This window comes from Mustela lutreola, chromosome 5 (genome assembly GCF_030435805.1).
Source record: "Mustela lutreola isolate mMusLut2 chromosome 5, mMusLut2.pri, whole genome shotgun sequence".
NCBI classification, from domain to species: Eukaryota; Metazoa; Chordata; class Mammalia; order Carnivora; family Mustelidae; genus Mustela; species Mustela lutreola.
This window is the reverse complement of record NC_081294.1, coordinates 62,542,060-62,566,265: the sequence shown is the minus strand read 5'-3', so window position 1 is coordinate 62,566,265 and position 24,206 is coordinate 62,542,060. Positions and strand designations below refer to the sequence as shown.

The 24,206-nt window shown below is 50.4% G+C and overlaps 2 protein-coding genes across 2 annotated transcripts in view; one reads left to right on the top strand and one right to left on the bottom strand.

The window, feature by feature from the left end:
• Positions 1-7,619: 7,619 nt before the first annotated feature.
• On the top strand, positions 7,620-22,334 carry STC2 (stanniocalcin 2). The gene is made up of 4 exons (XM_059174326.1): positions 7,620-8,700; positions 10,922-11,064; positions 13,524-13,735; positions 18,797-22,334. The coding sequence occupies exons 1-4, from the start codon at positions 8,550-8,552 to the stop codon at positions 19,197-19,199; spliced, it is 909 nt and encodes a 302-aa protein (XP_059030309.1). The 5' UTR covers positions 7,620-8,549; the 3' UTR covers positions 19,200-22,334.
• BNIP1 (BCL2 interacting protein 1) overlaps positions 14,549-24,206 on the bottom strand; it is a 142,762-nt gene continuing 133,104 nt past the window's right edge. Inside the window, exons 9-10 of the transcript XR_009353865.1 lie at positions 14,954-15,053; positions 14,549-14,649 (exon numbers count right to left, since the gene is read on the bottom strand). The gene's annotated coding sequence lies outside the window, so the exon portion shown is untranslated. The remainder of the gene's footprint in view (positions 14,650-14,953; positions 15,054-24,206) is intronic.

The window sequence follows — 24,206 nt, the reverse complement described above, 5'->3', positions numbered from 1 at the left end:
TGTTTGCAGTGTGGAAAGAAGGTGCTGGAAGGGAATGAGGAAGGGTGAGAGTGGCTCCCATGAGGACTTCAAAACCAGCAGAGCCAGATTTTGCCGTGCCATCAGGCCCACGGTCAGGAGTATAAAAGGGATTCTGAGAAGCCTTCTAGGGTTAAGCAGCTGAGCGGTATGATTTGGTTTGGGGTTTATTTTTGTTGGTTCGTTTGGTTTGGTCTTTCCTCAGTCTGGCTGCCGTGCAGAGGATTTGAACCGGAGAGAGTGCCAGTGAGCAAAAGGAGAAGCAGAAGACCAGCTGGGTGATCCCACAGCAGTATACAAGACAAAGAGGAGCCGATGGCAGCAATGGTGGGAGGTGAATAGAATCATATGTATTTCGCAGTCAGAAATAAGAATCTGTGACAAATTCCACACAGAAGCATGAAGGGAGGAGGAAAAGACTGATTTGGTATCAAAGACGATTCCTGGTGGCAGTGTCGGGGAGCACCCGGAAATGTGGTGATGGCACTGATTGAGATGTCGTGGAGGAGACAGGGAGGGACACGGTGCAGGTGCAGGAGGGAATGGTAAGAGAGACCTAAACTGCCACCATTTTCCCCACTTACTCATCACGTGCACAAGCAGGTCACCTGGCTAGTTCGTCCCCCACAAGCTTCTCAAAATCACCTCTTCCTTTCTGTCTCTAATTTGCCATTTGACGTCTCAGGGTGTTCCTTCCTCAGAGGTCTCCCTGTCCAATCCATCTGCTGCACCCACACTAGCCCCACGCCCCTGGACATCCCAGAATGGGCGGGGGGTGGGGGGGTAACGTGCTTGCCTCTATCGCTTAAGGGGTCTAGCTCTGGTCGATGCACAACTGTGAGTCTTCCCCTCCACAAACACCATCCTGCACAGCCATCCCAAACACCTGCCTTCTCGTTCATGCTCTCACTACCCCCCCTCTCCTGACACACACTCCAAGAAAGCCATATGCAGATGTAACCAGGAAGCAGGCTCTCACCAGGAAGCCAACCATGCTAGCACCCAGATCTCAGACTTCCAGCCTCCAGAACCGTGAGAAAGAAATGTCTGCTCATCAGTCACACAGTTGATGGTATTCTGCCACAGCGGACCAACAGACTAAGACAATCAGGTTCTAAAGGTTTCAAAGCAAAAGCCTTCAATGCTCAAAATTAACTTTGAAAGTCCTGTATACCATACACTAAAATAAGTATCCATGTTATGTATCCTGTACAGTAATTCTTATCCCACTGAACTTTGGGAAGCACTGAGTTCCAAAGGAGAGAAACACCTGAGAGGCTATATGACAATGTCTCTCATTAAGTGATTTAAAACAATCACCAATCCTTAATGGTGAGCATGTATGGGAAGGTAGGAAGGGGAAATGGAGTGGATGGATACTAACACAGTGCGGTTTACTTGATTTTTATAATTGATATTTTGCCTCACTAACCTTAACCCCCAATACACCCCCAGTACACCGAGGAAAAATTGTCAGCATCATTTACCATCAGGGTCCAATGGACCCTTTTTATTTTTATGAGTAATTTATGGACGTAATAATAAAGGGATAGTGTTTAAAACTTTATTACAAAATTTGGGGCATCTGAGTGGTTCAGTTGGTTAAGCATGCAACTCTTGATGTGAGCGCAGATCATGATCTTGAGGTTGTGAGATTAAAGCCCTTGTCAGGCTCCGTGCTGGGTGTAGAGCCTGCTTGGAATTCTCCCTCTACCCCTCCCCCACCCTGTACACATGTGCACATCCTCTCTCTCTCAAAAAAATTTTTAATAAAACTTTATTACAAAATTTAATGGCTTAAATATGGCAAATTTTCATTCCCTTCTACTGACTTTGAAGGTATATAAGCTCAAAATGTACAATGTCCTCTATATGCAACTAACTGTCCATCACCTGTCATGGAGGAACTGGGACAGATCCATCTCTTCAGTACTGATTCCAGATCTCAAGTAAATCTTCAATAAATTCTAGCTTATCATAATTTCTGGTTCTCCTTGCACTTGCATGACAAAACCAGTTACTTTTCAAATCTCTGATGGCTCATATGTTTGTTAAAGAGATAAATATCTTCTTTTCTCCAAATTTGCAAAGCATGTTTATGTGCATAAACACAAGCAAGAATGAGTCCAATAATTTTTGTCCATTTCTATATCATCTATCTCCTTTTGATTGCTTTTGTAAACACATCTGACTTCATCATCTGCAGACTGTATCAGGGACATTCTAGTAACCAAACACAAGAGGTAAAAGAATACTGGCTCCCATTCTTTTAGCAAAACAGGATGGTCCAGGTTGTTGTTGCAAAACACTGGGTGATGAAATCATTCCTGATGAATGACTAACTGGATAAGAATATCATAGTTTCTCTTTGTCCTCGGAAAGATACTGTTTATTCATTGATTCAGAAGTTTGAGAAAAATTCATCCAGATTACTATCTTGGAAGACTCATAGTCTGAGATTTTGCTTATAAAAGCAATTTTACTAGCATTACTAGAGTCAACAGCACTGCTGTCCCTTCTGATGTGTCTAACTACAATAAAAATTCTCCTTTGTCGATTTTCTCCTCTTTACAGTTTTGTATAGAAAATGAAAAATCCTGGATTTTCAACTGGATGCAATGAAAGAAACAAAGATGGCGTCTTCCATCTTCTACACCTTCTGGAAACATGATGTAATATGCTAAGGAATGTAGTAAGAAAACAGAAAGGTAATGCAGTAGTGATGGCTTATTTCACTATTGTATCATCCTTCTAAGTGGTGATTCTATCACTCTCCCATTTTCTTAATATTTTAGTGTTTTTAGCATAAAATAACTAGCAGTAATATGGGTAATGATGATATAATTCCTGGGAAATAAAATGGAAAATGTAGGGACTCCTGGGTAGATAAGTCAGTTAAGGGTCTGCCTTTGGTTAAGTGTCTGCCTTCAGCTCAGATCATGATCCCGGGGTCCTGAGATCAAGTCCCACGGCTTCTCCCTCTGTCTGCTGCTCCCCCTGCTTGTGCTCTCTCTTTCTCTGACAAATAAATTTTAAAAATCTTTTTCAAAAAATAAAATAAAAATAAAATGGAAAATGTTTCAAGATATAAGAAAAATAAGATCACTAAGATCCCATGAAGTACCTTTTTTTATAAATGGTTCCAATGGTCCCATATGGTAAATTCAAGAGAGACTGAGTCTTAGTCTGTTTTGTTTTTTTTTTAAGTATATGTTTTCTTTGCTCTTTGGAAGGTATCTTTAAAAAGAGCAAAAGTCATGAAACATTGACCTTTACAAACAGAACTGCTAAGGGGGGAAAAAAAAACTCAGAAACCAAAATTAGGTCCAATGAACCCTGACAATACATGGACAGTTAAATCATATTTACAGATATGGTTCTTTCATGAAGAATTTCAAAATCTGGCCACTGGAAAAGTGCCCCACAAAAAGACTCTTTCCTCACCCATTTGAAATCCATCAGTTCTCAGACCAGCATGGAAACCCCAGCCATGCAAGCTACACAGTTCTCCAATACTGTGGGTTCCACCAGCACCCTCCATGGAGACTGAGCAGCCCCCTCGCCTGGGACATTTTCCCGTGGAGTTTGTCTTGGCACACAATGAGGAAGCAAAAATGATGACCCAAGGAAAACAGAGAGGACTTCCGGAATACTACTCAGGCTTCAAAGCAAGGCATCAACAAAACTCAAACCACAACCAGACACCCGACGTGTACTGCTTTATATTCTTTCCAGTAAACGAATTTATGGTGAGGCAGACAATGTTCCTATTCTCCTGGGGTTTTTAAAAAACTCTTTTTTATCTTTTGTTTCCAGTCAATCCATGAATACACTTTGACTATTAATCTATGACACAGAGGAAATGTCCAATTCACAAAAGTGGTGTGTTCCAACTCTTTGGGAGTTGGTTGTTTTGGGAACTCAGGATTTATTTTCCTTCAATAAATAACATTATAAATGATGGTGAGGTTTCCAAACCAGACCCACAAAAGCCTTAACTCATAACATTATTGAAGCCCTTTACTTTACAGTAAAAATTAGTAGAAAGCAATTTTGTTGGAGTACTAACAAACAAACCCAAATATTGAAGACATATTCTCCTTTATCCTGAAGTTTATTTAATATAACAACCACTTCAGTGAAAGAAGACAAGGGGAAAGATGGAGACTTTCTAGGGACAGACTTCTGCTTTCAAGAATTTTGGAGGCTGATAGCAACAGTTTGCTATTTTGTCTGCCTACATTTTCCTTCATATAGGCATGATGGGGGAAAGCCAGGATGAGAGTAAACTTGGGGCTTACACAGTAGGATAGCTAAGGATGGGGGAGGAAAAGCAGAAAGTTTAAAAGAGATTTCCTTGAAGAGGCAACTAAAGCAGTTGTTATGAGAACACCGCATGAATTGATTTGCCAAAGAAATTGAAAAGAGGGCAGGAGACCCCATATTAGTGCCCCAAGCCCTCGAGTCAGGAAGAGTCCACTCTGTGGTCAGACAGTTCCCTCTCTGACCATAAGGTGGTGCCATCAGCCCAGACAGACAGCCCCAAGGGGGCGGAGAGTGCAGTAGGAGGAGCTCTCCACGTGGAAGCCACATTTTCCACTCAGGCTCTGGAACTCACAGTAAGCCTGAACTAGACAGTCCCTATCCGCCTACAAATCACTGCCTCAAACACCTAAGGGCTGTTCCCATCCTCCACCGTCCCACCTGCTCGCACCTGAGCAGGAACACCTCTGTCCTACAGGGCATCTCAACCCACATCAGGATTCAAACTAATTACTTCCCATTCTTCTCTCCAGCCTCCTTCACCACAGCAGCACTGGGCCTCCCACGTTTCCTAATTCCAAAGGGGAATCTAATCTAAGAGCATGCTGTCGTCTCAGCCTTAAATACCATCACAATGAGAGAACAAGATCGTCTATGGTGAGCACAGATTTGTCCCAAAGGCCTTGGCAACGGGCCCCAGTTGCCCTCACCAGTTATCTCCCACTTTAACACCAAACTGAGAAACCCCTATTCTTGATACAAATCCCACAGAGGGTCCTCCCCACTGTGGTGCCCTCTCACTTTTCCTTACCTATGTTTGTCAATATCTTCTCCTATCTCTCAAAGTCTGACCCAAATATCACACCCCACCCCACCCCCCAAAAAAGAAACTGATCACTAAGTGTTCAGCTGAATTTACCTAGAGGAAAACATGGGTCCTGAGCACCAACCACAGAAGCCCAGGCAGTTTCACTGTTCCTGCCACTCTCTGGGTCTTAAACTGAGAGGGAGGGCCCATCCAGCCAGATTCCCTGCTGAACCTTGGGACAACACCCCCTGTCCTGTCCTTGCTCCTCCCAAATCCCAGTTCCCATCTAAGATGGACTCAGGTCTGGGAAGACACCAAAGCCACAAATTCGGTATGTGGTGTCGTTGCCTGTTCTCCATTCATGTTAGCTTTATAATAATAAAATAATTACTGTCCACTCCCCACCGTCACTCTCATCAGCCACAATCCGCCAAATGAGGCTAGAGTTCTAGAGCCAGAAGAATGAGGACAGTTATAACAAAGTCACCAGTCGCTCTCCCCCTCCCAGCTCCCACCCCAGACCCAGGGCCTGGGATAGTTGTCCCAAGAAACTGCCTAATAGTTGAGCAGAATTTTCTCAGCCATGAGGGAACTCAACAGGATGGGCATTCCTCTCTGGATGTTTGGCCCCAGCCAAGTGGCTGACAGATGAAGCCTTTAAGAATGAGTACCTGGGCTCACAATACTTCAAAATCTAGCCACTACTCTTCCTTCTATAAAGAGGCAGTTGGCTCAGGGGAGAGACAGGAATGTCCCCTGTGAACCTAGAGCAAATAGCCTCAAGATGAATAATGCAGGTCCCCTGAGGGCCTCATGGCACCAGGTAGTGCCTAACCAAAGGCAGTGAGGAAGTGGGAGCCTGGAGACCTACACCTGCCTACCTGTTGGAGCCTTCTGCCAAGTAGACTCAACAGTGTCTTGCATCCAGCAAAGGTGGGCGCGCTCCTGCCCCTGGCCCTCGCCTATTTCTGTTGGCTCAGAGAGCCAAGTGACCAGATGCCTTTATTAATGCTGATATTGCTCATGTTCTCACCTACAAAAGAGGCTTTTTGGGAAAAAAGCCGACACAGGAAATTCTGGGGCTTATGGAGTTCTTGGAGAGGCCAGAATGCCCTTGTTTGTTAATGTTTTGTCTCTCAAGGATCTATGCGAGAGCATTTTTCATAAAGCAATAAAGGAAGCTAAGTTAACTATGCAAACAAAAGCAGGGTGGGAAATGCGAACCACCCATTTTAATGTACCCGTACCCCACCTCCTTCCACAAAGATCTGAGGCTGCAAATAGTAATTGCTTTTGGAGTCCTGGGCATGAGCGCTCGGTTTCTTGTCACGGCTGCAGACTCAAACCTTCAAAGTGACCATTTATTGGGGCTCTGAAAGTCGGGCGGGGATGGTGGACTGCCCACTCCGAAGGCGCCCTCCTCCCGCCCTCCAGACTCCCGACTCTGGGTGCTCGACGCGCCGTAGAGCTGTGATCAGCGGCGGCCACCTGGCCTCCCGCCTCTGCCCTCTCTACGCCCCAGTGCAACCGGGACCCAGATAGGGAAGCTCCGGAGGCCCAACGGGGGCGGCCCAAGGACGACCTGGCCCCCGCGTCTCCGCACCCCCTCCCCCAACCGTGTCACATGGCGGCCCCAACGAGGCGCAGTAGTGCGTCCCGCCGCGGAGACCCGGGGCCGCGTCGCCCCGGGCAGTGGGTGATGAAACCTCCCCGGCGCATTACCGCAGAAGGCGCGGGCGGGCAGCGGGGCGGGGGTGGGGGGTGGGAGCTGGTACCCGAGCTCACCTGTTCTCCCGGAGGAGGGTGGGGACGGCGGGGGAGGGGCGAGGGCGGGCCGACCCGGGTGCGTGCGTGCGGCTGGGCTCTCTGCCGCCGAGCTGGCGTCCCCCCCTCCCCCAGCCGCGCGAGCCCCCAGAGCTGAGCCGTCGGACTGACGGTGCCCAGAGCAGTTCCTGTCCCCGGCCCCTGCGCCGGGGAGACGTGAGCGTGCACACGTACACACACAGCGGGGGAAGAGGCGCTCAGAGCGGCGCCCAACTTTCTCCCTGCTTCCGCGGGCCGGGGGAGAAAGCCAGAGCCATCCAGCCCGGGCGGTGCTTGGGGAGGAAGCTGCAACAAGACGGAAGAGATGGAGAGGATCTCCCCGGGTTTGGTTTGAGGGTTTGGTTTTTTGTTTTTGTTTTTTGCCCATTTCCATCGATAACTGGAGACTAAAGGGAATCCGGAGCCGGGCGGCGAGTAGCGCTTTGGGGAAATGGAAGAGTGTGTTTGGAGACGCGTAAAGTTGCCTTTCAAGCTCCGACCTCCGGGGCAAGCGATGCTCCGCGGCGGGCTGACTCAGGGCGGCTTGGGCCTCCCTGCCACCCGCCTAGAAATGATGCAAGTCCAATCGGTCACCTGGATCCCTGCAGCCCAGCCCGGAATCCGTCTGGATTGGGGGAGGGGTGAGGAACTGGCACACTAAGTGTTGCACGGCCCACCAAATCGGGGCAAAAAAAAAAAAAAAAAAAAAAAAGGCGGGGGGGGGGTGATGGAACAGTTGCGCAGGCCAAGTCCTATCTAGTGCTTCTCCTATCTTAGTTCGAAAGTTGTTTTTTTGGTTGGTTGTTTTTTTTGTTTTGTTTTGTTTTTTGTTTGTTTGTTTGTTTGTTTTCCTTAAAGCAAAGCGTCACAAAGCCAGGAATTCCCATCTGTGCTCAGTTTGCCCCTAGCGTCACTGTGCCCAAGAAACTCCAATCTGTCAAGGCTCGGGTCTGGGGAGCTCACTGAATTCCAAACGACAGAAAGAGGAAACTTTCCCGGCAAGATGCGGGTGTGATGCGAGCCCAGGGGCCCGGGGAGTGGGAGGTGGGGGGAACGACGCTGTCCCAGCGCAGACCGTCTGCTCCCGCTCTTCTTTAGTCGCAATCGGAGCTGGTATTCGCTTTTATTTTTTAAAGTGCGTTCGGCCATTGCCCTGGATCACCCGCACACGCGCACGCGTCTCCGGCCGCGCTCACACACACTCATACACGCAAGCAAACGCGCGGCCGGCGCCAGGTCGGCAACTTTGTGGGGCGCTCCCGGCGGAGCTCGGCTTCCTCCTGTAGTAGTTGGGCGCAGGCCCCGCCTCCCAGTCGTGTTGTCAAACGGGCCGGGGTCTCGGATTGGTCCAGCCGCTGGGACAACACCTGCTCGACTCCTTCATTCAAGTGACACCAGAGCTTCCAGGGATATTTGAGGCACCATCCCTGCCATTGCCGGGCACTCGCGGCGCTGCTAACGGCCTGGTCACATGCTCTCCAGAGAGCTACGGGAGGGCGCTGGGTAACCTCTATCCGAGCGGCGGCCGCGAGGAGGAGGGAAAAGGCGAGCAAGGAGGAAGAGTGGGAGGAGAAGGGGACGCAGCCAAGGAGGAGGAAGAAGAGGAGGAGATCACAAAGAATCCAGGTCTCCGGGCGGGAGGTTTACACACAGAACCATGTGTGCCGAGCGGCTGGGCCAGTTCGTGACCCTGGCTTTGGTATTGGCCACCTTCGACCCGGCGCGGGGGACCGACGCCACCAACCCGCCGGAGGGTCCCCAAGACAGGGGCTCCCAGCAGAAAGGCCGCCTGTCCCTGCAGAACACAGGTAAGTGCAAGCGCCCCCGCGGCAGGGAGCTGCTGGGAGACAACACGGTGCACCCAAGCAGCGCGCTCCGGGCGCTCTGCCCGGAACTGGGAGCCCATCTAGGGCCGCGCAAACTCTTGGGGTGGCGCGGGACATGCAAAGGAAAGCGCGAGGCTAGGCGAGAATCCGCACGTGCTGGCAGGGTGATGAAATGGCTGTAGCAGGACTTGTTGCTGTCCTCCCCGGGGTCGAGGGTAAACGAGGCAGCGCCTGACACGGCCAGGGCCGGCCCGAGAGTTCTCTGTCCAGTGCAAAGCTCCTTGCTCCATCCTGGCCCGCCCGCGGGAGGCAAGGAGGGTCCCCGGAGCCAGCCTGCGCCCTGACCCCGGAGAACTTCTCTTCCCAGCCGGCCGGCCGACCGGGACAGGACTGCTTTCCCCCTCCTCAAAAGATACCAAACATCCAATAACTTTGTAGGCGAGACCGATTGTATGGTGGACTTCCCCTCGGGGGCATTGCTTGCCGGGGAGGGGTTGGGGGAGGTGGCGCAAAGCGTACCTCTGAGGTGCTGCCGCCTTCTCTCTCTCCAGGGCGGTCAGCTGGCGCAGAAATGGTGACACGGCCCGACCCGTGCGCGGCTGCTGCTCCATCGGCTCTGCGCTCACCGGCAAGCTGCCGAGCAGAGCCAGGCGTGCAGGGCACGGGGCTGGCCCTTTTCCCAGCTCCTGGCAGAGAAAGACAATTTGTCTGGAGCTCCTTCACTCGGCGCCCCCCGCCCGCCGCCGCCGCCTTAATTTGGGGGCCTAAGACCCAGCGGCAGCGTGCGTGCGCTCACCGCACGAGCAGGAATGCACGAGTGCCCATTAGGGACGCCCGCAGCAAGTGAATCGCCGCCCTGCGCGCTCCTGCCCGGCGCGTCGGGACCGCGCGTGGGATCATCCAGGAGTCTCCCATCTCCACGCGCGAGCGCCCGCACCCCCAGCCTGCGCTGGCCTCAGCCTAGGACCGGCGCCCACCCTTCCCCCCCTCCAGCGCTTTCCCTGAAAATTGAACGTGATTCTCGGTAGTTGGTGACCTCCACAAATACACTCCACTCATTCTCTCGCGGATTATCTACTCGGACCCCGCCCTTCTTCCAAAATATACTTTTCTGATGTAATTTTGAGGTTGGCTTAAATCAGTGCATCGGGTAGGTGGGGGGAGGGATAGAAGAGAGTCTCTTGCACGCGACAGCCTGACAGTTAACTCCCTCAGTCTATCCTTTTGGGGAGATGAATTAGGACCACATTCTGCGAAGGACCGCAGCAAACTCCCGGATCGCGGGAATTTCTAGGGGATTAAGTGATATCTCACACCGGATCTCTATTTAAAAGGAGCCTCTAAGTGCGAAGATTGCGTTTCTGCAGGCTAGCCCCCATTTGGCTCGATTCCTGAGCCTGCTCGCAACCGCAGCTCCCCTAGTCTGGTATTTTTAATGCTGATGGTTTGGAGACGCTGCCTTAATAGGAATTTTGTTTTGATTTTTAGGTGTTGAATCATAAAGCTGAATTGAAACTGCTTTTTGGACGCTAGCATTTGGGGTCAGGAAGGAAATGGCTGTGATTTAATAGCAGCGGCTTAGAGTTCCAAGTAGAGAAGGGTATTTCATTGATGAAGTACAGAAGGGAGAGAGCAAGCGAATCATTTAAAATCTTCCTTGTGTTTGTGGGTTTGGAAAGCTGAAATTGCTTTTGCTTTCAAACTAATTTAAGGATTTTATTCATTTATTTGACGGACAGATCACAAGCAGGCAGAGGGGCAGGCAGAGAGACAGAGGAAGGGAAGCAGGCTCCCTGCCAAGCAGAGAGCCCTAGATCAGACTCCATCCCAGGACCCTGGGATCATGACCTGAGCCGAAGCCTTTAACCCAGGCACCCTCAAACTAAGTATTTTCACAAAGACTTGAAGACCATGGAAAGGATAAAAAATGGAGTGCTCAGACCTAACTTCTGATTGTGATCTTTGTAACATAGGTTTGGCTGATTTTTTACAAATACAGCATTTACAAATACTGACACTTTCATAAGGACATTAGACGATAACATTTCCTTGCCCAACTTTTTAGATCCTGAAATAGTCATTTCTAACTTTATCTTCTGAAATTTTCTTGTAGTCATTACTAGTTTGTATTTCAGCCGACCTCTCAGCATTCCCCAGCATGGCTGAGAATTTTGTATATATTTGTATGTCATTCTCATTTTAGCGGAAATTCAACACTGTTTGGTCAACGCTGGCGATGTGGGGTGTGGTGTGTTTGAATGTTTCGAGAACAACTCTTGTGAGATTCGAGGCTTACATGGGATTTGCATGACTTTTCTGCACAACGCTGGAAAATTTGATGCCCAGGTAAAAACCACATAGAGCACAAAATGTTTTAGGTTGGCATTGCATGATTGAAGTGTTAATTGGAAAGACTCGTGAACAGGTCTCCTTAGCTGATCTTTATGGTGTTTTTTAGCATTTGCAAGAACCATTCTTGGTGCAGAGCAGGGTGCCAGTTTCTTCCCACACCACTCATGGGGTTCTGTTCCCAGAACCCCACCCTTAAGCTGTGTCTACACAGGCAGAGGGGTATGGAGAGCAAGTTAAACAATCATCTAAGCATTCTTAGCAGAGAACACAAAAGGCAGAACAAATAATAAACATCTTGTAAGGGGACACACTATGTCTGGCCACCCAGAACTCAGTCTGCAAGGCCCATCACATTAGAAACAGGTTTGTCGGGGGGAGGACAAGGCCTCCAATTATATATTCTAAGACCTATTTTCACCTACCTGGGGGGAATAAATGAGACACAAGCTTCAGAGAAACTCATCATGTGTAAGTTTCATCACTCATCATGGGTGTGTGAGCAGGTAACAAGGATAATTCAGGGCTTCCAGAATAACAGACTTCTTCCTCCTAAGTAGCAGACCCTCCTCACCCAACCCAGAAACCCCGAATGAGTCCTGCTCTAGGGAGTCCCCTAACAAGGCCTGACCTACTCCAGCTATCCCAGAGTAGCCAGGGTGAAAAATAAAAAGCCTAGTGGTAGCTTGGGGTAGGGCAAGAACCCAGCAAGCCACCTTATGGTTCCAGTGCTAACAACCCAAATACATTTCAGGTGGCAGGTGGTATCAGGCTCACATTCTCCATGTTCTCCCCAGCCCATATGTGCACTACAAAGCCTCCTGTTGTTCTGTCTCACCAACCTCTTCTCCCCTACAATTGGAGAGAGGGGACAACATTTGAAGAAGGCCAACAGTTACAGTGTGACTTACAAATGCCACCTGCCACCATCTACTGACATGCTATAGAGAGCCTGACAAAGCAATGCCTGGGAACCAGAAAGGGATGTGACAGGGCTGGGAGCCTACACACCAGAGGATGTGGCGTGGCAGGGGGTGGGAAACAGAGACGAGGGAAGGAAAGAGTAGAACATCTGAACTCCTCAAGGCTCCCTAATAGAGCACCCCTTCTGGATTAACTGGAATTAGGGAACGTAATAGGAAATCCAGGGGAAAGATGTGTATTTAAGGGCGATCCTACAGGATGTCAGGGAAGAATACCAAAACAGATTGCTGCAGCCCTCGAATACATTAATCTTCCTTTTTCTCTCAACCAAGAGGAGTATGCTCTCAAGTGAGAAGCATCCCTTTCAAGCTGGCTCCCAGCATGTGACTACTCCATGAACTGACACACCCTACCCTCCATCATCTTTGGCTCCCGCTGGAAAGTCAGAGCAAAAGGGGCCATGGGGAGGGGCTTTTTCAGCAACCGGACACTATGTGTAGACATTTCAGTTGCTTCTAAAGGAAGAACTGAATTAAATGTGCTGGCTGGCTTCCCACTTCCAACCTAAACCCATTCTCTTTCTCCACTCCGTTACTTCCAGGCCTGTCTAAAAACAGAGGGGTGCCCTCTCCAACGACAGCTTGTTTCTATAGTAATGGGGGAGTGGGGATCCCTAGGTAGGTATCCCACAATGCCTCCCCGCCCTGAGAGGCTGATAAGGGAGTTCATGCCCCAGCCTGCCTCCGCAACCCCAACAGCTGTCTCCTTTCTAGGATAAGAACAATCCCATGGGATTGCCAGGAAAGAGAAGTGGGGCCCAGATGTATGCCTGGCTGCCTTAGCCACTCAGAGGCAGGGATTGTGGGGGAGGGGCTGTCAGTTGGGCAGTTCAGACTCCAGATGCTGCCAGGCAGAGTGCCAGGCAGGCCTTTTAGAGGCAATAATCCTAACAGCTTCAAAAAGGAAAAGAATGCTCCTCCTTGAAGGATAGGAGGAGACACGAGTATGGGTTGGGGGCCATGGGAGGTATTGAGGCACAGATAGCACCCAATTTCAATGTCCCTCGTGGGGTTGGAGGAAAAAGCAATGATGTGAGACTTGGATCAGGAAGCACCTTCTCCTTGGGAAACGCTCTTGCTGGAAGCTTGGGATTTATGTCTGTCCACATTCCCCTTGGGTTCCAGAAAGTCTGCCCCCAAGCAGCCAACCCTGGGCTGCCTAGAGGACAGACGGTCACAAAAGCCCCAGAATGAGGGAAATTAGTAGAGCAGCTGGGAGGAAGGAGGCAGATTTGTTAGTCTCCCAAAGTAACATCCTTTTTAGCCAAATGCCGGAGGTGTCCTGTCACTCCAGACGTACCCCCTGACGGTCATCAGCCTGCCGCCTGCATGGATGTCAGTCTGAGGCAGGACCCTGGGGTTCAGTTGTCCAACAAAAATCCCGTGTGAGGCCAAGAAGTGTGACTGACAAGCTTCTGACGAGGACTTGTCTCTTCTGCCCCTCTCTCTCTTCTCTGTCCTCTCTGTCCTCAGGGTAAGTCATTCATCAAAGATGCCTTGAAGTGTAAGGCCCACGCTCTGCGGCACAGGTTCGGCTGCATAAGCCGGAAGTGCCCCGCCATTAAGGAAATGGTGTTCCAGTTACAGCGGGAATGCTACCTCAAACACGACCTGTGCTCTGCTGCCCAGGAGAACACACGGGTGATGGTAGAGATGATTCACTTCAAGGACTTACTGCTGCATGAGTGAGTGCCGCCCCACAGGGGCCATGGGAAGGAGGGGGCCCGCTCCTCAGGCTAGTGTGGAGGACTTTGAGGGGCCTGTGTCTGGAGGCCAACCTCCCACCAAATGGGAAAGGTTGCACTCTACCTCAGAAAGCTGCACAGACTCCCCTGGGAGGCCCTTTCCTGCTGGCCTTCAGGAAAAGTGAAAGAAATGTCCACCGTTGGTTTCAAAAGCATGAGCCATAGAAACAGAAAATATCATACTAAGCAAGAGATGCGTAGGCTTCAGAAATACGCTTCCCCTTCCCCTCAGTGCAAATCCCAACAGTTCTGAGTATTCCAAGCGGCCTCGCAGGTGCCCCAGCAGACAGCCAAGAGCCCATCACAGCGGCTGAGCCTTTACTAAGTGCCACGCATTGTGCTCAGTGGTTTTCGGGAATCTTTCCCCAGATCCTCACGGCAGCCCTGGGAGCGAGGTAGCATTCTTCTCTCCATTTTACAGATCAGAAAGCTGAGATTCACTAGAGTAAAGGTCATACAGAGAATGAGAGGCAAAGCCAGGTCATCCAGCTCTGGAGGCTTCAAGCCAAGAACTGAGAGCAATAGCCCTTTTTCCTGTCCCCATGGCCTTCGGTTCCCTCAGAAGGCCCAGTTCCCCTTCTCTAACACATTGATTCCCTCCCAGAGAAAACACAAGACCCATGTCAAGAACTTGAATCAGCTAAACACCTTTTTGCCAAAGTGGGTAAATATGAACTTGCTTATTCAAAGACTGGCAATTCAGTAATAAACCCCGGAAATGTTATTCCTTAAGGAAAAAAAAAAAAATCTCACCTGTAGGATCCTAAACTTTGCAACGTGATAGAGCATGTGGTACCGAGGTGCTCCTGACATGCAGCCTGGGCAGTAGGTCACAATGGCTTCTTCCTCGGAGACTGAGGGCAGAAAGCAGGCCACTTGCTAAACAGAGCGAAACAAGTCACAACCAGCTTGATGGCACCATCGGTCTTTACACAGTGGCTCACGGAGCCAAATCAGTACAATTTTATGATCTCTTGCTCCTCAGTTGGTGCCATGGCCTTCCCCCAGCTCTGCCACCAAGCAGGCGACTTCCCACCCCACGCACACACCGCTTAGATCATGGAGGACAGCAGCCATCACCCACCAGTTTCCACCAGGTTAGAAGGGTCTAAGTATCTTGCAACACCCCCAGAGCCCTTTTAGAATTCAAAGATTTACCATGAATCTCTGCCAGCAGCTCTTGCCAAAGGCAAAGTGATATTGTCTTCTCCTTAGTCACACTGACACCCTATGAAATAGTTATCACTCTTCCAAATACCTGTAAAGAAGGGATAACTGGATAGTGGGGATCAAATCTCAGAGTCAGATCTTGAACCTCTTAGCTGCCCTCTCCTCTTCTGTTAGGTGGTGAGAGTAATCTCCACCAGGCAGCCCTGTTGGGAACAATAAATGAGACCGTCCAGGTCAAGTCCCTTGCCCACTCATACAATGACAACATCTTCAACAACAACAATAATGATAATCGCAGCTAAGAGGTTCAAGATCTGACTCTGAGATTTGATCCCCACTATCCAGCTTGGGACCTGGCAGTACCTACAACTCAAGCCGATTATCAGGAATAGACATGGGACCTCCTAGCTCCTGACCTGCTCTCTCCATACTGGCCTGTGAGAGGCTCATGGGCTCCCAGATGTAGCAGGGGGTCCTTCCCTTTTCTCAGTTATACCCCCATTATATAAGGAGAGTGCTCTAAAGGTCCCTTCCTTCAAGCTGCCCCTGGAAAGAGGCAAATGCCCCATGGCTAAGAGACTCCCAAAGCTCCTTTGTCCTCAGTCCACTGTCATCCACTATAGCTTCTTGGCCTCAAGAATGGAAGAAGGGCATGAGCTTATATATCAGTAAGACATTCCTGGAGTGCAACAAGACTTTGTCTTTTCCAAGATGGGAGAAAAGTCTTCTTTGGGAAAACCAAAGGTTTTGAAGGGTTTTTTGCTCCCTCTGGAATTTAAGAAGGGGTAAAGTGCTGTGGCTTCTCTGGTACCTCCTCTGTGGAAACATGGCCCATGAGGCCCTGAGATTTTTACTTCTCAGGGGCTCTTCATATCATTTAGAATGAACACATAGCCCTCCACCCCAGCCTGCTCTGGAAATGCAGGTGACTCACCCCATAAGTTAGCCTGGGCCTCTTTTAAGAACACTCACTGTGCCTGCACACAAGTCCTCTTTCCTCTCGCTAAGCCAGTATATCCAGGCAGTGGGTCTCACTGAACCCCAGCTACCCCCAGCACCCCACTACCTTCCTTCTGAAGCCATGACTATGGGGTGTGTCAGCTCAACTTCAAGCTGAACGATGGTGTTGTCCTTTAACTGTCTTCACTGATTTGGGCACAAAGGATCCCGTCAGTCCCCAGATATCAAGAAGGCCATTTAAGAATGCGTGGCATTGGTCTCAGATAAGAAAATAAGAACTGAATTTGCTTTTCCCTTTAGAGAAGAGGAAGTCACAGTCGCTCCAGAATCCACATCACCCCCATTCCTCAACCCAATCCCTATCCACCCCCAAAACATTCATGTCTGTTTAAAGTGGCTCCCTTCAAGCTCTCCGCTTCCCTCTGTTCCTCTCACCCCTTCCCGCCCCACTTTCTTCATATCAACTGCCTTGGCCACCACACACCCTGTCACTGGGTGCTGGCAGCCTCCAGGCACGTCCCCCTCCAAGTATTTTTAAAAATCCTTTAGCCTTGCTGACACCCAGTTGAGAAAGCTGGGCTTTGTCATTAGACACGGGCTGAGCTTGCAGCCTGAGAAGGCACCATGCCAGCTCAAAACACGGCTTAGATTAACACACACCCCTCCCCATGGCTCACAGCTTTCTCCTCGGGAGAGAGCGCCAAAGGCAGGAGAGAGCGTTCGCTAGTCCAGCCTTCTCGGATTTGCCTTGGGGTTCTGAGAGCTCATCTGGCAGGCAGACTGCCCTGGCAAAGGAGGCCAGGAGGCAGTCCGTGCATTCCCAAGAGAGCCCTCCTTACTCTGGGGAAAGAAAACTCGAAGAAGATCACTGGGCTGGTCCCAAAAAAGACAGATTCTCAGCCCCCGCAATTTGCTCCTGTTGCCCCAGAGAGGGGCAGGTACAAATCAGACACTGAAATCCTGACGCTGCTGTAGCAGATGTGCTCCGTGACCTTGAGCTCCCTGAGGCAGTCGGTTGCTAGTTGTCAAAAGATAGAAGAAAGCAAATATGCGTGCAGCATTGCTTCTGTGTTGCCCCATGGCCCCCTCTCGCAGCCCGGGAGGAGGAGTGTTATCGCTGTCCTTGTCACTTTTAGGGGCCTGCCTTAGAGAGTTGAAGCGCCCTGTCCATCAGCCATGCACAGACTCTCTGACTCCAAAGGCATCAAGTAGGCCTTAAAAGGCAGCTTGATCTCTATCAGCCGGAACATTCCTCTTCACTGCTCTCAGCCCAGCTCTAGGCCTTCCCAGCCCAGAAGCTTCCAAAAACTGACTTTCTCCTCTCCCCCACCCTCCCCCCACCACCAGCCATCTCCATTTTTACATCTATGACATGAGGACAGTTCAACTACAACTTGAGGACTAATTCATAAAAATGGCAGTGAACTACTTCACAAGTCCTAAAACACAATCTGCTCTTCTGCCTAGCAACTGCCAGCTTGCAAAGAGAAGATGAAGTGGGCTAACAGGCAGCCACCCAGGTGGTCCCGGCTCACAGAGGAAAAAAGTCTTGTTCCTCATAAGTGATCTCACGTTCCAGAGGGATTGCCCTGCCCGAGGCGATGGCCCAGAGCTGTAGTGCTCATGGGCCGAGATACCCAGAAACTTTGCTGGCCAAGGACTGCTAAAGAATGCTGGTTAGCCACGTGAAACAGTCTATACCCTCCCTGGGGATTTTGGAAGGCCAGTGAGATGTGAGAAGGGCTCAGTGAGTGGGTTATGAGAGCCCCTTGCGGGGGACACCTCTTACCAGCTGGGCCCGTAAAGAGCAGGCACGCTGTTCCCGCCTGCGGCACACACCTCCCACCCCTGTGCGGCATGATGTGCTCATTCTTCCTCCAGCATTTTTCCCAAAGAACAACCCAGGGCAGCTGGATGGCCTGAGCTAGAACCAAATGTGCGTATTTCACAGATCGCCAGCCCTCATCCCAACACCTAGGCCCACTGTGGCCAGTCCTCACCTCCAGTTCTAGCCAAGCCAGACTGGAAGAACAGAGATGCCTAGAGGGCCACTCCCCATCTTCGACCTTTAGTACCAGGAATGGGGGAGAGCTCCATGGGAAGTGACTTTGCAGGGCCGTGGTCTGCCTCCTACCCTTCTCCACTGAGTACAGAGGGAAGTGCACCCAGGACCTTCCAGAAACACCCTTCATCAGGAGCCTAAAGCAGGGGCAAAAACAGACGTGGGGAAATGGCTTCTGGGGAGCCTCACTTAGAGAAGATTGACCTGGGAGAGTTGGCACCAAGTGCAAAGCCAGCCAGCCCCACTGACACCACGTGGCGAGAGGGCGATGTGGAGCTCTGCAGCCCCAAATCTTTGATGGCTTCTCCTCCCCTGCCAAAGAGAGTCCTCAGTTAGGTAGTTCCAACCCTTCACCATTTGCCTCTTATACCACTGGCCCCAAGACACTTCTCTACTCCTCCCACTGAAACCCTCCTAGCTGGCACACGGGAAACATGCCCAGAGCTCTCCTACAGTCCTTTTCAACACTCACACAGCCGCCCTACCTGGCATTCTCCCCCGCCTTCCCGAGAGGCACTATGCACCTGCAAATCGTCACTGGCCGTTTTCCTGGTGGTAGTAGGCTCAGGCACCAGCCTGTCTCCAGTCCCCAGCATGGAGCCTGGGAGGTAATGGCCATCTAGGAAATAGCGGCTAAGGCCAGCACTCCTTAGAATATGAATAAAGACCTGAAGTAATTGCTGAAATCTCTTTCACCAAACTAAGGCCTCAGCCATATGTCCCTTGTGCCTGGTATCCCCCATGTCCTCGGTGGCCCGTTCAGGACTGGTTCCATTCTCTCTCTTTCTCTTTCTGCTCTCCATCTCCAGACCATACATGGACCTGGTGAACCTGCTGCTGACGTGCGGAGAAGAGGTGAAGGAGGCCGTCACCCACAGCGTCCAGGCCCAGTGCGAGCAGAACTGGGGAGGCCTGTGCTCCATCTTGAGCTTCTGTACCTCGGCCATCCAGAGGCCCCCCACGGTGTCCCCTGAGCGCCAGCTCCAGGCAGACAGAGCCAAGCTCTCCAGGGCCCACCACGGGGAGGCAGGTCACCCCCTCTCAGAGCCCAGTAGTCGGGAGACTGGCCGAGGTGCCAGGGGAGAGCGAGGTAGCAAAAGCCATCCAAACGCCCATGCCCAGGGCCGAGCCGCCAGCCACGGGGGCCAGGGAACTTCTGGAAGCAGCGAGTGGGAGGAGGAACAGTCTGAGTATTCCGATATCCGGAGGTGAAACGAAAGGCCTGGCCGGGAAATCTTTCCTCCATGCCGTCCATTTTCTTCTCTATGGACATTCCAAAACATTTGCCATTAAAGAGGGGGGATGTCTACACGCAGGATTTGGTGGGGATTGTGGACTTGATGCAGGTGTGTGCTAGCGGAACGAACAGGTGAGGCAGAGGCGACCTGGACAGCAGCGAGGTCTCGGCTGGGCCCGCAGAGGGTTCCCACACTTGCACATCCCTAAGTGAGCGTGCACGCGGCCTCCTTGCAACTTTGTCTTCTTTCCATCCGTGGAGCCACTGGGCGGCGGCCTGCGGTTTGCTCTGCTGTGGGGGAGCTGGGCCGGGGAAGGGCAGGGATCAGACTGGACCGCACACTCGGTGCTGGGCTCCAGGCCCGCAGCTCTGGTGCTGCCTTGGCAGAGGGCGGGCTGGATCCGGGTGCAGCAGTGAATGTGAAAACCGCCCTGGGAGTCAGAAGGGTGGAGAGGAGATGGAGGCTGTGTGGGTGCTTGGTGCCAAATGGAAGTTCAGTTTCTTGCATGGGACCTTGAGGTTTGGAGCTGCTGGGGACGGGGAGGGCAAGGGTTCTAAGTGTAATTTCTGAGCCATTGTTCCGTCTGGGGGACCATGTCCGAGGGAGTGGTCCCTGTGGGTCTGTATATTAACCACTGCTTCGAATCTCTATTTCACTTTTTTATTTATCCAGTTACATCTACATACCTGTCGTCTAAATAAATGGCTTTTGAACAAAGCAAATGGGTCATTAAAACCAGCTCAAAGGAAAAAGAAATACAGCCCATCTTTTGGGGATGATTTTTTTTTTTCTTTTGAGTGCTCTTTTAAAAGGAATCAAAGAGCGATGTAGCCGTGTGTCTGCCTGCCCGGCATGAGCTCACGGCCACTCTGAGCAAACCACATCCCTGGAGGAAAACGCACATGTGAGAAGAACATATGACAGATTTTTTTTTCCTTAGCATTTGGTTACCCCACCTTGATCCTCAGCCAAGATCGATAAAGCCTTGTACCTGATGCCTTGAGGCCAAGTCGGAAATGGGGCTTCTCGGTGTGCAGGACGGAAAGGGGGAGAAGAGAGCAGAGGGGACTGTGGCTTCCAGCAGGGAAGGCTGACCTTTTACATAAATGGAGGTGACCGCCAGGAAGCACTGAGGGACAGGATTTTCCAGATCCGGACTGGGAATGTAACAACGGAGAAAGCAGTCCGAGTGGACAAAATAAAGACAGAGGAGGGACAGAGCTAAAAATCCAAGGCAAGGAGGGGGCAGTGAGAAGAGGACTGTAACAAAGGGTCAGCAGAATGGGGTTCTTGGGGTCGTTCAAAACGTTCCACAGATAGGCCTTTTCTTTCTTGCCTACGGAGTTATCAACATTAAAGCTTCTCTCTCGCAGCTAGTACTCAAACAGGAAGCCAGGATTACAAGGCGTAGACAGGTGTTCTCGGCCAGTTCCTTCTAGAGCAGTGGTCAGCAAACTTTTTCTGTAAAGGTCCAGAGAGTAAATCACACTGTTTTTCGTTTGGCGGGTCATGCGGTTTCTGTCCCAAGTACTCCCCTCTGTCACTGTGCCCAAAAAGCAGGCATATATAAAACAACATGTCACCAACAGGCCTGGCTCTGCTCCAGTAAGATTGCATTTAACAGGTGCCCACCTGGATCTGGCTCTTGGGCCCGAGTTTTGGGACCCCCCATTCTAGTGAGCTGGCAAAAAAGTATGCACCCTCTGTTTGATCAGCTTATAGCTCTCCCTCGAAGTGACTCGAGGCCAGAGGTAAAGAAGTTAAATTTATCTGCTCTAATTTGTTCCAGGGAATGCCTTTACCCCAAACCAGGCTAGTGTTTTTATTACCCCAAACCCAAGCTCATCAGTGCCGGGACATGCTGCTACTGGAAGGTCAGCTCCCCAATCTTCCGTGATCCAGGTTAGAAAGAAACCATTTGGGTGTGGGGGGTAGGGGGGAGGGGACAAAATGCTGGGAGAAGCACCTAAAAAGCTGGAGAGATGGTGCGCTTAATCCCGCTCTGCCCTCCGGGGGAGGAGGACCGGTATGTCAGGCTCTGCCATGGGAACCGAACGTAAACCGTGGCTGTCTCATGCCATGGGCCACTGCAGCACGTTACTGTTTTACTTACATCACTCAAAAGCTGAAGCAATAACATTCTCCCGCGTTGCTGGGTCAGCTGTTCATTTGTTCGCCGGCTCCTGGGCTGGATGTGTGAAAGGCATCACTTTTATATTTTCCTCAGTGTAAATGTCTTATGTGTTCGCCTACTGATGTCCCATTTGTTGCTTCTATTGTAAATATTTGTCATTTGTATTTATTATCTCAAGTGTTTTCCCCCAAGGCATAAAATGGCTTACCGTGTTCATTTGAACCCTGTCACTGATCTCTGTTGTCTATTTTTCATACCACTAGCCTGTTACTTCTCAAAAGTCAGGTAGCTCTCATTTCATTCTGGTTCTTAATGTTTTTGAAGCATACAATAGTATTTATCGTGAAGGTTCTTTGGCTCAAAACGGAATAAAGTCCAAATTCCTACAAGAGTTGACAAGGCATTTGTACAATCTAAAATGTAAGCAAAGTAGTCATTAAAAATAGACACTCAACTTGGGCTTCATGCTTCGTACAAATTGACTCTTGAGCCTTCCTTTAAGGAAGGATGTGGATTTCCAAATAAAGATACAGCGTTTATTTTGAGCTTTGCATCTTTACAAGATGATCTGAACACCTCTCCTTTGTATCAATAAATAGCTCTGTTGTTCTGAAAGGAGAGGACCGAGTACAGCAAAATGCTGGCACCTGAAACCAAATAAATAGCAAACACCAGGCCAGAGCTGCAGTCATACTTAGACATGCACACACACACGCACACGCACACGCGCATAAACACACACAGAGACATTTAAACTTGAACCAAGTAAAAGGCTTTGCTAGAACAACATGGAAAAACAATGCTACCGGAGCCCATTTCCTAAGGAAGGACAACCTCATCTGGTCTCAGAATTGGCACCACGTGAGCTTGTTAAGTAATAATGTCTGCTTCTGTTACGGATTTAGGCAGCAGGACATGAATGTTGTCGCATTGCATTATTTTTCTCCATTCATTAATAAAGATTTCAAATAAATGGCTTTCCCTTGAGTAGCATTGTTATCTGAGAGCGCTTTGGACGAGCCAGTGCATAGGGGGAATGGCTGTGCACAAGTGAGTTTTGAGTCCGTTTAAAATGCTGGATGCTTGGTTTAGAGGAAGGGAAACCAGGTGAAGACAACCCTCCTGGGCTTCTCCTTCACTGGAGGGACTATGTCCAAAACACTGCCTGAGTCACCAAGACACAGAGGTGAACGAACTCCATGCAGCCTGCCTGGGGAGCACCAGCCCCCCAACCATTAGGGACAACCTCGCAGCTCCCTCTGGTCTCACCTGTGAGACCCTGGTCTCCCCTGCGGCCTGGCCACCCTTTCTTGCAGACTGAGTTTGTGGCCGATGCCACCAGCACGACAGCCCAGCGGCCTGGCGCCAGCAGGGAAGCTCTTGCCTCCTCCCCAGTTCAGCCTCACCACAGCGAAACAGAGCTGGAGTCCCCGATTCCCACGGTGCACCCACCACGCGCCAGGCGTCCTGCCACACATTTCACATACATCATCTCACCCCGACCACACCCTACAAGTAGCGGGTATCATCTCCATTTTACAGGCAAAGAAACCGAGATAGGGAAAGCTAAAGCAACTGGGCCCAAACCAAACCCTGGCTAGTGAACGGGGTTGGCGCGGGGGCGTGGGGGTCTGAAGCCAAACCCAGCTCTACGACTCTAAGCCCCCCTGCTTTCCCCCACTTCGGCCTTAGAATCTCCACATTTGATTTATTCTTGATTTAAGCTAATGAGTATTATTCCCATTTTACATGAGGCTCAGAGAAAGAATAATTATACTCTTATATTTATAGCACCTCTGAGGAGCTCTGCTTTAGAACAGAAAGGAAAATTGTTGCCCTCACCTTTCCTCTCAGCAAAGGCTCAAATTTTGGTTCAGATAAGGGAAAGCAGAAGAATCACGGAGTCTCATCACTTTTCTGTGCATGTAGATAATTTTTTTTAAGATTTTATTTATTTATTTGACAAGCAGAGATCACAAGGAGGCAGAGAGGCAGGCAGAGAGAAAGCGGGAAGCAGGCTCCCCGCTGAGCAGAGAGCCCGATGTGGGGCTCGAACTCAGGACCCTGGGGTCATAACCTGAGCTGAAGGTAGAGGCTTTAACCCACTGAGCCAACCAGGCGCCCCAAATGTAGGTGATTTTTCGAAGGTTCTCGGGTGCAGCTGCGGGAAACTTTGGGGGAGAAGCTGGCTTTTGTGAATTTGTGGCTAGAGTTCTGTCTGCTAAGCCCACCCAGTTGCCAGCTCTGTCTGAGAAGCCGGGCTCCCTTGAAATCATCACTGCCATCATCACCCTCCTCATGACACCTGCGATTTCATGTGAATCTATCGTGTGCCCCCCCCCCCCGTGTGTTCTACCGGCACTATTTGGAACCCCATTTTGCACATGGAGAAACTGAGGCTCAAAGGCATCTTAATATGTCTGGAGCTTGTCCAAGGCCAGCGAGCTCTAGAGATGGTACACCAACCCATCCCAGGGCTCACTCTGCTCAGTTTAACTTGCAGTGTCTCCCGCCCAGGTGTGAAAAGGTGGGTGAAACACACCACGTTCAAACATGGCAGCTGGCTCCCTGCTCCCAACCCTTGGGCCAGCTCCAATCCATCCGTCCAGAAATTATGAGACTGTAGAAGGAAGAAGGCAGAAGGGCTTCCAAGTATGCTGGTATTTAATCAAAGCTTCCAAAGGAAGCTGGAGCTATGCGCCCCAAAATCTGGAGACAGAAATCTGAATTTGTTTTAAAGTCAACAAAAGAGAAAGCCCCCTGCTGAGGAGGGGACAAGCCTTGGCCAGAGCACAGGTTTCATGTGAAATTATTTTTTGTGGGCGGAGAAGAGAAGAAAAGAGCAAC

Excerpts from the sequence above, each read along its gene's own strand:
- STC2 (XM_059174326.1), top strand. The coding sequence starts at position 8,550 with ATGTGTGCCGAGCGGCTGGGCCAGTTCGTGACCCTGGCTTTGGTATTG. Across the intron at positions 8,701-10,921 it reads CCTGTCCCTGCAGAACACAG|CGGAAATTCAACACTGTTTG; the intron begins GTAAGTGCAAGC and ends TTCTCATTTTAG. Across the intron at positions 11,065-13,523 it reads CTGGAAAATTTGATGCCCAG|GGTAAGTCATTCATCAAAGA; the intron begins GTAAAAACCACA and ends CTCTGTCCTCAG.